Here is a 12,233-nt window from a genome sequence, read left to right as displayed (position 1 = left end):
TCATCTACATTGAACGGGTGCAGCGAGAAATGGCTAATGGCACAACTGTCCACGTGGGCATCCACCCCAGCAAGGTGGTGATCGCCCTGCTAAAGCTGGACAAAGACCGAAAGAAGATCCTGGAAAGGAAAGCCAAGTCTCGGCAAGTAGGAAAGGAGAAGTGCAAATACAAGGAAGAAACGATTGAGAAGATGCAGGAGTAGGGGCGTCTCATACAGTTTTCATTAAAGATTGCTTGAGCAAAAAAAAAAAAAAAAAGAGTGGGAAGAAAACAAGAGAGACCAGCCAAACAGTGGAACATAAATGATCCCAATTTTAGGGGAAGTTCAGAGGTTAGATAACAAGGCCTTGAAAAATATTATCTGTGGACTTGATGGGAATTTGGCTTCTGGAAAGAATTTATAAAATTTTTTAAGGTTTTTTTTTTTTTTTTTTTGGTTTTTCGAGACAGGGTTTCTCTGTGGTTTTGGAGCCTGTCCTGGAACTAGCTCTTGTAGACCAGGGTGGTCTCGAACTCACAGAGATCCACCTGCCTCTGCCTCCCGAGTGCTGGGATTAAAGGCGTGCGCCACCAGCTTTTTTTTTTTTTTTTTTTTTTTTGGAAGATTTATTTTTATATGTGTGAATGTTTGGCCCAAGTGGATGCATGTGTACCATATATATTCAGTGCCTGCAGGGGCCAGAATAAGTCATTGGATCCTCTGGACCTGGAGTTACAAATGGTTGTGAGCTGCCATGTGGGTGCTGGGAACTGAACCCAGGTCCTCTGGAAAGAGCAACAAGTGCTCTTACCTGCTGAGCCATCGCTCCAGCCTCACACATTCAGTAAATTATTTTTTTTTATTATGACTGCAGGTACATATGTTATGTGTGTTGCAGTTTTCTTCTGACCTAACTACTCAGACAGTTTAATTGCCACAGGAATATTAAAAAAAAAATGGTGTCTATAAATGGGATGGTGGGTGCATGCCTGTGATTGGAAGGCAGAGGCAGGGGACTGCTGAATTTTTGAGATCAGCTTGGACTACATACTGAGTATGTGGCTCACCAGAGCCATATAGTGAGTCTTTCTGAAAACAAAACCAAACCCTCCCTGCCAATCAAAACCAAAATAAAATAAAACAGTATGGTTTATGATTACTGTGGAAACTCTGGGAAAACCTACAAGTGATGTCACAGGAGATTTTAACTGATATGCTTAAGATGAGATCATCTGTGAACAGAGATCTGTTTTGAATATATCTCTGAGACAGGAGTAATCGCCACGTAAGCCTGCCACTTATTTTTATTAGTTTATAGATATGAATTAAATTCTCTGGATAAAACATTTTTTTTGCCTTCCCCTAGCATTATAGACAATGCACTTACTAAAGAGGTGAACTAGTTTAGAGTACTTTACTATAAAACTTAGAATACTAATATTTAGAATACTTTTCCAGAAAACATATATTTCTGGAAAACTCAGGTTTCTGCCGGTATATTTTCCCATAGACAGAAAGGTGTCCTGGCAACACAAAAAAGTGCTTAGATCGTACCTAATTCTTTTGTTTTCCTATGGATAAATTTTCCCAGCTTTTTTTTTCCAAGAAGAAAATTTTCTTTAAGAAAATTATTATTTGTTGGGTGAGAGCTAGGACGAAGAGACTAAAAATGTAAAGGTCCCAAATAAAAAGGAATTTGTGTTAATTAGTGATTGTCTTTCATTGTATAAGAATTGGAGTCCTATAAACTGTCCTCCTTTTGTTTTAATTTCTTACAAAGAGCACTCTATAGACTGTTGTGAATCACCACATGGACCGTTAATAAACCCAATCTTAGGTATTTGTTCCTTTAGCTTTTTTAAAAAAAATTATCTTTTAATTAATTTTCTGTGCATGTCTGTATGTGTGCATGTATATATCTATATGTGCTGGTACAGGGGCACATCCATGTGAATGCCAGAGGCCAACTTCAACTTCAATGCCTTCCTCTGTTGCTCTTACCTTAGATTCTTCTTCTTCTTCTTCTTCTTCTTCTTCTTCTTCTTCTTCTTCTTCTTCTTCTTCTTCTTCTTCTTCTTCTTCTTCTTCTTCTTCTTCTTCTTCCTCCTCCTCCTCCTCCTCCTCCTCCTCCTCCTCCTCCTCGTCCTCCTCCTCCTCTTCCTCCTCGACAGGGTTTCTCTGTGTAGCAGCCCTAGCTGTCTTTGAACTAGCTCTGTAGACAAGGCTAGCCTTGAACTCACAGAGATCCTTCTGCCTCTGCCTCCCAGTGCTTGGATTAAAGGCCTGTGCCGCTGTCGCCACTGCTACCACTACTACCACCACCACCACCACAGGCTCTCTTATTTCTTTGTGGAAGAGTCCCTCACTGAACCCAGAGTTCTCTACTGGGCTAGCTCAGCCAGCCTGTGAGCGCTGTGGCTGTGTTCATCTTCCCAGTGCTGAGGTTACTAATGCTTGCTGTCCTACTGGATTTTATTTCTGTTCTGGAGATTTGAACTTATGTTTTTCCTGACTAAACCATCTCTGTAGCCCCAGATTTTAAAAATCTTTTATAATATTTAACTAAAGGAGAATTCTGCCTTGCAACAGAAGAAGTCATTGTCTCAAAGAACACTGCACTCCAGATGAAACTGATATTTAATACAAATAAACTTTTAAAAAAAGTAAAAAGCCTCAATAACTTATTCTCTGTGGTTAAGGTGGGCTTTTTATAGGACTGACTTCTTTTCTTGACTTAGAAAATTAATTTCTATTGTGTTTTAAGGAAAAGGAAGCATCAACATTAAGTCCCACATTTAACAAAAGATAAAATCGCTTTGGTTTCAGCTCAGGAATCACTGAGCAGGACCTGGAAAACTCCAGGAACTGCTTTTCTGATTTTGAAAGGTACCTCCATGTTTGCCTTGTGGACTGCTATTTGGCTTATTTTATTCTTTAGGTTCCTATTTGGCTTTCTATAAAGTGTGAGTTTCGAGGACCTAGTGGCTATAGGGTGCCTTGTGTGTGTTTGTAACATTGCTATCAAAGTGTGTGTTCATATTGCCGACCCCCTCTCCCCCTTAGGTAAGGTCTCCAGTAGCTCAATGCTTCTAACTTACTGTGTGGTAGAGAGTGTCCTGCTGATCATCTTACCTCTTCTTTCTGACTTCTGGGATTATGGGCTTGTCCCACCACCACTCACTACACTCCAAATCCTCCTGCCTCTGCCTTCACTTGCTAGGATTATAAAAAGCACAGTCACTACACCTACCTCATATTTTAAAGATATTTAGAAATAAATTTAAATAATTTATTTTTTTTTCTGCTAAGGAGCACCATATTGTACATATAAATGAAGTACAAATGTGACATTTCAAATGTGTATGTCTCCATCAAATACGTATGTATACACATTTCAAGTATGTATGTAATCTTAATTACTTTATGCTTTGTGTAGCATGAACATAATTATTCCGTCATACTGAAAGGGCTTGTAGATGGCCTTTTCCTTTCAGCCTAGCTGATGGCTGGAATGAGAAGGAACAAGTGGTCAGCCTGACCCCTGGGCTGCTGAGGTCTTTTTGTTCTCATCCCAGTGAGAGCCTGGGCGGGGCTGGAGGAGGCACACATTTTAAAAAGACAGCAGGGTGGGGGGGGGAGGGAGTTGGTTGTTGATTAAGAAATCAGCCTCCACCTCCCAGAACACCCACTGTGACTGTTTGCAATGTTTGAATCTCAGCAAAAATACCACTTGTATTCTGAGTTCTTTTGTTTCAACAGCATAACTCTGCAAAAAAGAAAGTTTCCTACAATTGAAGAGAACAGAGGCTGTGTTGAGGCCAAGTTTGCCTTTTAAGGCCAGATGCACTTTGTTTTAATCTCTTCCTTCTCAAGTGAAAAAGGACTGAGAGAAACTGGTGTTTCTAGGCACAGCTTCAGTGATAATGTTTCTTTCTAAGTAAGGGCTTTTGAATCCTGCTTATTTCTTTAATGCTGTCGCCACGGCATCTAAGAAGCACAATGGCTAGGACAGTTTTGTAGTCGTCAGTGTCTGGAATTCATAGAGGGTTGCTCCCGACCCCGCCACCTTCCTCTTCAGTGGCTCTTGACATTGCCTATGTGAAGCTGTGTGGTATCTGCCTATAACCTCTTGTGTCCTTTAAGCCTCCGGGACATCAACTGTAATATCCAGCACAAATGTAAATGCTATGCAGATAGCTGTTGAGGGGATAAGGATAAGGACGGGTGTTTGTACACATTCAGTCCAGATGCATGTTGTAATAGGAGCGGCGGGGCTGCGTCCCGGCACCCAGCCGCCCACATGGCTTTACCCGAAATACTTACACGGAAACTGTATTCTTTTAAATACTGCTTGGCCCATTAGTTCCAGCCTCTTATTGGCTAACTCTTACATATTGATCTAACCCATTCCTAATGATCTGTGTAGCACCACGAGCTGGCTTACCAGGAAAGATCTTAACCTTCGTCTGTCTGGAGTGGGAGAATCATGGCAACTGCCTGACTTGGCTTCTTTCTCCCAGCATTCTGTTCTGTCTACTCCGCCTACCTAATTTTCTGTCCTATTAAAGGGGCCAAGGCAGTTTCTTTATTAACCAATGACCTTCCTCCATCAGATGCAAGTTTTTCTAATGAAGGTGTTGGCCTATAGCTGGTTGAATCTGTATATGTGGAATCTTTGGTTAGGGAGGACCAACCGTGTATTCCATTCATGATGGTGGCAGAGTGCCTGGACTGAGGTGTATGCTACACTCCTCGTAGATGGATCATTGCCTCTGTCTCTGCATCTGTGACAGGAAGGCTGCCCAATGGGTACCTCTCAGTCGTTTTGAGGATTAAAAGAACATAATACGAGTGACAAGACATTGCATAGGTGACACACATTTGCACATCGCATCTGATTAGAGTCTAGAATGCAATATGTAAAGAACTGTTAGACATCAACAGCCAGAATGCATCACAGTTGGAAAGTGGACAAGGGAATAGCTGTTCTCTAAGGAAGATACGCAACTAGCCAGTTAGCCCTTGAAAAGATGATCAGTACCATTAGGGAAATTCAAATCAAAACCACAGTGATTACAGTTTGTACCTACTCGGATGGATATGATTTAAAAAGCAAACAGAAATGGCAGCGAGCAAGAGTAGACAAGGCTGAAGATAAGGGGTAAGCTTACCCTGCTGGTGAAAATGCAGGATGCTCTAGTTTTGCTCCCCTTCCTTGGAGAATGAGGTGTTGAGTTACCTTATAACCCCGTGATTTCCCTCTCAGTTATACACCTAAAGGAGAAGAAATCTTAAGTCACTGAGAAACTTATACATAGATGCCCAAAACAACTCCCCACCATGACCAGCAGAGAATCAAGTAAAATTAGCCCACTGACTGATAAATGAATCAATAAATTATGGGATATAGTTCGGTCACAATAAGAAAGGAAGCCCTGATGAGAGCTCTGACATGCATGGTTCTTGAGAACTTCTTCCTGAACTGGCCGTGCATCATCTAATTCTAATGGATGAGATGTCTGTAGTAGGTAAGTCCACAGGAACAGAAAGGAGATTAGTGGGTGGTGGCCCTAGGGGATAGAAGCTCATGGGTACACGGTTTGCTTGAGGGATAATGAAACATGTCTGACACGAGTGGTAATTATTGCACAACTTTGTGAATGCACAGAAACCTACTGAACTGTGCCTTTTAGATGGATGGATTTGCAGCATGTGAATTTTTTCTTGGTCGAAACAGGAAGTGGTACCATGGCCATGCTAAGCACCGTATCCATTAGCTGATTCCACTTCAACGCCTGTCATTTGTGTCTTAAAAAGATAATAGCTTCTAATGTGTTTCTGTGGCTGCCATTTGCTGTTTTTTTTTTCAAATTACACAAATACGAGCAATTTAACGCTTTTGAGCATTTTCCAGGTCTGCCTTTATGAGTGAGTCCTGAGACGGAATGCTGCTGAATTATCCTGGGTTGATGCTCCCCCCCTCCCCCACCCACTTGCTCACCCTGCATCTTCTTACTATAAGAGAAAGTACTTCTTGGCTGGTCATATGCCATTTATAGATTTTTCTCCTTTTGCTCTCTTGGATTTGACTGATCAGATGGGACACTTGACGCTTGCGATGGAGAAGAAGGAAAATAAAAACAAAACAAGGTTGGGACAGTTCATGGATTTATCCGTCTTCATGGAAATTACGTTTTCAGTTGAACAAGGAGCTTTCCCTTTGGGAAAAGGGTTCTAGTGTGAGGCTTGGAGCAGTGTGGTGTACTAATCATCACACCTGAGGTCTCCTCCATAAAATACAGGTCAGACATCAAGTCTTGGTTGTCTACGTTCGTGGCTGTACTATTTGCTAAAAGTGTTGATGTGTTTTGAACCCTGTGGTTCTGTCTGAACTATTAACAGATGTGACTTGGGGGGCATTTCATGATTTTAAGTATTAAGAAATGTCTTTGCACATATAAAGTGTAGTGTTAATAAATCATTGTCGGTAAATATGTGGGGAAATGTACTTCATTGTTCTGTAGATTCAAATTAATTGTGGTCATAACCTCCACTTGGGGGTTTCCTTCCTTAGGCTTAAAGGGCATTCTAGCTTCATTATAACAGTACCAAGATTCCATCACAGTTTCCTGGTAACTGGGCATCAGGGTGACCTCTCTGAGGGCTTGTTTGGGTATGTGACCTTGCTTATCTTTAATTTCTGTGGATTTGTACAATCCATTGCTTTGCCTGACCAATGATTCTTCCTATTTCCCTTTGATCTTTGGTAGAGCTGTGACTAGGTAGGAATCTGTGTGTCTCAGTAGGGAACCATCCAGTGGCTGGGTCAGGCTGTCCCTGTCAGGTGATGCTTGGGTGTGATTTGCTGGGGGAAGGGGGAGACAGCAAGGACCTGAAACAAGATGCCATGTTTCCTTGCTCTTCCTCTGTGTCTGGTGGCCGCCTGGGGTACCTCTCTTCTGGTCAGCACACAGGTAATCTCTCAAAATTGCCACCTTTGGCCTGACAGTTTGATATCATGCTTTCTCCAGGTTAGTTGGCTGTAGTTTTTGGGGGGGTTAGAGAAGCTTTAATAGGGAAATTAATATCCAAATTGGGTTTACTTATATGTGACTTACAAATAATTATTGTTTTGATATCCAGTGTCACTCTGCCTTGAATGTTTTGACAATGATGATTGTATCCAAAACATAGCATTTGTTTTCTTTGTAGCATTCAGAATTAAGAGGTTTCAGTGAGACACTGGTGATGCAGACATGGGAAGTTGATGTGCAGATTGCTGCTGTAAATTGCTGTGCTTCAATTCTTTTTACCAAGGTTTCACTTTTAGCTGTGTCTGGTTCCACACTGGAGTGGTAGCAGGACTGGGGAGATGAAAGCAGGAAAATCGGGAGTTCGTGGCCATCAGCCGCATCACAAACTTGAGCCACTCTGGGCTTGGGGAGACCCTGTCTCAAAAATCCCAAATAATAAACAAAGAAATTTATTCTTCTGAGGAATTTACCAAAGTAAAAGTGAACTTGGCTTATAAACTTAAGGACACACACACATGCACACACACATAGGCACACACACGCACACACATGTACATATATATAACTTAAGCTGAGGTGGTATGCTTGAAGCTCTTGGATCTTGGTGTCTGTGGTCTGGGAAGATGAAAGTGTGGGTGGTTTCTGCGACTTTCCATGGTGGGATCTATGCACAGTTTCTCTTCTGGGTAGTTCTGTTTCTCTGGTACTTGTGGGGCTACTGCCTGTGTGTGGCCCCATGACCCACAGCATCTATCCCCAAAGCCAGTCATCTCTGGTTTACAGGCAGGCATGATTGTTCCTGGAAGCTGGGGAGATGGGGCAGCACTGCCTGGTGCTGTGTTTTGGCTTGCCCTTATTAGTATTTCTTGATTCTCCCACTAACCGGTCTCCGATTTCTTCATCACAGAATAATCTTGCCCTGAATCAGGATCCTCCCTGCGTTTATAAACACCGGGCTTTGGAATGGCAAATGATGATTCATCAAAACTCTGAAAGCTGGAATAAAATGTTCTTATTTAGATCAATCAGGGGTCGATGTCCTTTTCTAATGGGCTTTCGAACTGCTTTTCTGGCCTGCCATTAGGGACTATTTTTATACCTGATTTTCTTGCTTTGAATGTTGCTAGGAGTCAGATGTTTATCTTCGTAAATAATGAAAAAGGATCAAATAGATGGAACGAGAAAGAAAGTCAGCAGGTCATCTTGATGTTGATGGCTTAAAATATTTGAACAAGTATGAAAAGGTAATATGGATAATGGATTCATGCTCTTTTTATTGAAGCGTACATATTAGCAATTGAGATGAAATTTTGGTAAATGTAGTTCATTTACACTTACTGAGCGCACCAGAAAAGCTCCTTTCATAAGTTTTGATTGACAAACTCTATCAGGAATTACCAGTATTAAGGTGTTCAAACTGGACATTTCTTGGCCTCATAGACTCATTTTAATCAATGTTATCAACTCAAGGTAAGTATCAGAGTACAAGAGAAACAAGAACAGGATGGAGTCTAGAATCGGCTTTGAGGAAAGGCCTTTGAATGACATCTGAAATCTTGATTAAAATGTCCAGAGAAAGCCGGGCATTGGTGGCGCACGCCTTTAATCCCAGCACTTGGGAGGCAGAGGCAGGCGGATCTCTATGAGTTTGAGACCAGCCTGGTCTACAAGAGTTAGTTCCAGGACAGGAACCAAAAAAGCTACGGAGAAACCCTGTCTCGAAAAACAAAACAAAACATAAAGAAAACAAAAGCAAAAACAAAACAAAACAAAATATCCAGAGAAGATAAGCAAGGGGTGAAGACTAGTGCAGGAGGCAGAGCAATGGGACAAGATCTCTGGGACAGAAAAGACTCAGTCCCTCTGGGTGGCAGACACAGAGAGGAAGGGCTCAATCGATGCATACATAGCCTTGTAAATTGTGTTAATTTCCTTGTTGTAAATTTCACTGTCCAGCCAGTCGCTCGTTAGAAAGCCCAGAGGAACAAGAGTAGACTTTAGGAAACAGTAATAGAAGGTTGTTGGCTTTAGGATGGGAGTGAGAAACAGCAGTAGCTTGGGACAATGGATGTCTTAGTTTTGTCCCCTATTGCTGTGATAAGATGAGCGTCCTCCCCCACCCCAGCCCGTGAAAGCCAGAACACAGAGGACAGAATTAAAGTATGTTTACACTCAGCTTACCTTGTGTGCTTTTATACAGTTCAAGGTTACAGACTAGGGAATGATGCCACCCACGGTGGACCCTCTGATATCAGTTAATATAATCAAGATAATCCCCTACAGACAAGCCCATAGGCTGACTGAGCTTCACAGCCTCGCACTGATCCTGTCTTTCCAGGTGATCCTAGATTGTGTCAAGCTGACAATTAAAACTAAGCCTTATATTTTTGGTTGTGAGCCTAGCCTTTAACGGCTGAGCCATCTCTCCAGCCCAAACTAAGCCTTATAGGGGGTGAAAGAGGAGATGTGCATTGACTTACTGTGCTCAGGGCTAGGGAGATTAGATTGTGATATTAGACGGAAGCCCTGTCCAGAATCCAGGTCCAGGCATGAAGAACTGAACAAGTGAAGGTAGAAAGGTGGATCTGAGATAACGCCCGTTTTGTTAATGTTGCTACAGTCCATGCTCTATTTCACTGGCAATGCAAGGAAGCTGCTTGGTCTGTAGGGATAAAGGAATTTACCTTCGACTCTCTAAAGACTTTAATTTGTATAAAATAAAGCGATAGCAGACAGATCAACAGGACACATGCACAAATACATTATCTACACATGCATGTGACAGCAAAATTTAAGATGGGAAGGGAGCCCCGAGCGTCCAGGAACTACTAAGAGGAATAGTGGTGGGGACTCACTGTCTTCCTGTGTAGAGGTGGCTCAGCAACTTCCAGTCAAACAGGGGACAGGGTGTCCTAAAATCTCTAGAAGGTGGACATGGACTTGGCCTTCAGCTTCCTGGCCTGTGGTAGGAGTCAGCTCCAGCTGATGGACGTCTACAGAGAGGTTTCACGACTGTTAAATTCAGAAACTGTTTCTGTCTCATAAAGAGAATGCAGGCAAAGTTCCAGAGCTTTAGGGGAGAAAGCAGGTGAAATACCATAGGCCAAGGCAAGGCTGGGTAGGCTTGGGTTCTTTTCTAATTCAAAGTAGCCATCATCACAAAGCACCCTACCTTGGTACCATTTTTCTCAGCCTAACAAATTCTTGGGCTGCAAAACAACTTATCTTAAAATTAATGAGCAATTCTGTATTAATATTCTATTACAGCTAGACAATTTACTTCTGGATTTATCAACTTAAATCAAATGTGTGAGTCTAGAGAGATGGCTCAGTGAATAAGAACACTGTCTGCTCTTCCAGAGGACCCAGGCTTGATTTCCAACATCCACATGGTGCTTCACAACTGTTCTTAACTCCAGTTCCAGGGGATCTATGCCCTCTCCTGGCATGCATGGGTACTGCATACCCATGATACACAAACATGCATGCAGGCAAAATATCTTTATATGTAAAATAAAAATAAAATATTTAAAAAAATACAACAAAAAAATCTTCACAAATATCTGTGATGTCATGCAGGTTTCTGTTCTGGACTTAGACAGTGGCATATGCAGGTCATTCTGTCCCAGTAACTCAGGAGGCTGCATGCAGCTTGTTGGCCAGGGTTGATATCATCCCAAGACTCTACCGAGTTTGGAACATCTGCTCCCAAGATTGGTTGTGTACAAGGCTTCTTCAAGAAGGGTCTGGTTACAGGTTCTTGTAAATTTGAGAGGCCACGGTTTTGCCATTTCTATCTTTTTGAGTCTTCACAATGTGGTTGCTGGCTTCTTCTAGAGCAAGCACAAATAGAAACCTGCAGGTGTCTTTGGCAAGCCCCACACTGTCCCCACAGCTGCCATATTGTCTTTGTCAAAAGTGAGTCACCTAGTCCACCCCCACCCAGACGTGAGGAATGAAGCTCACTGCCCGCATACTGACCACCAGCCACCTGTGGACATACCTTAGAGCCACCACATGTGATTTCATAATTTATAAACAGAGGTTTGAGTAGAGAGTGGAACACTGGCAGTTCACACACAGATTCTGTGCAAGTGAGAAACCACATGAGGGAGAAGCCCATAACGACAGGATTTTGGAAGAGGAAGCCGAATCTAGAAAGACAAGAGGGTTATTTCTCAGGCAGGAAGCTGTTGTTGACTGTGTAGAAGCCTACTATGTGTCTGTTTGGCTGTCGTTTTAAGAAATTTGTTGTAAAGGTGTGGTGATGAACGACTTTAGTCAGTGGATGAGACCTGGAAGTAGGGGGACTGTGAGTTCCAGTCCATCCTGGGATGCAGCGTGAAGCCTTGTTTCAGCCAACAATAACAACACAAATTTTGTTTTTCGATGAATCAATAAATGAACACGTATGTCCAAAAATGTATAATAAATATATATTTATTATAAAGATGATCATAAAATTAAATAATTGAGAGAAACATTTAGAGTGTATAATAGTCCGGGTCATGGGCTTCTTCTCTCTAAAGTGGGTTTTCACTTCCACAGAATCTGTGTGTGAATTCCCAGTGTTTGGCTGTCTCATGCCTGTCATCTCAGAACTAAGGAAGGAATGCCCATGAGTTTGAGGCCACCCTGGACTACATAGCCAATTCCAGTGTAACCTGGGCTACAGAGAAAGACCCCATCTCAAAAATAAAACAAAATCCCAAAACACAAGGCTACACACCCTCACACACACACGAGAAATAGCTAGTGAGAGTACTGGTAAATACATTAATTTCCAGGCGACAAAATACGAATGGCGCTTTAAAATGAAATTATTAAAGAACATATCTATAACGGAAAGCTTGTTCATAATGTATTTTGAAATAAATGCTATATTTACTATCTATCTTCATTTTTGTTAAAAAAAAATAGGCAAAAATGTCCGGAAAGCTATGCAAATGCATTAATATTGATTTCTTCTTACAGGGGAGAGAAAACAGTTTGCATTTTCATTTTGTTTGGGTAAATCCTCATAAATATGGCTAGCTGTGTAATACATTTTCAGATAGTTTTGCAAATCCAAATGAAATGATAATACTAATCTTTAAATTTGATTGAGGAAATCTGCAGCATGAAGTTTGGCTCTGGACTGAATTGCTCAGCCAGCTGATGCGTCCGTTAGCGTTGCTGTTTCATACGTTAGCAGCTCCGTGACTTCTCAGGACAGCTT

The 12,233-nt window shown here is 41.8% G+C and overlaps 2 protein-coding genes across 4 annotated transcripts in view; both read left to right on the top strand.

Moving 5' to 3' along the window:
* Positions 1-203, top strand: part of LOC130869542 (60S ribosomal protein L26-like) — a 458-nt gene extending 255 nt beyond the window's left edge. Inside the window, exon 1 of the mRNA XM_057761790.1 lies at positions 1-203. This exon is cut by the window's left edge and continues 255 nt beyond it. Within this exon, the coding sequence (XP_057617773.1) occupies positions 1-203 (203 nt within the window).
* Positions 1-12,233, top strand: part of Utrn (utrophin) — a 528,929-nt gene that overhangs the window by 87,593 nt on the left and 429,103 nt on the right. The window lies entirely within an intron of this gene.

The sequence above is a fragment of the Chionomys nivalis genome, chromosome 2 (assembly GCF_950005125.1).
Source record: "Chionomys nivalis chromosome 2, mChiNiv1.1, whole genome shotgun sequence".
NCBI classification, from domain to species: domain Eukaryota; kingdom Metazoa; phylum Chordata; class Mammalia; order Rodentia; family Cricetidae; genus Chionomys; species Chionomys nivalis.
This window is presented reverse-complemented; position numbering and strand designations above follow the sequence as displayed.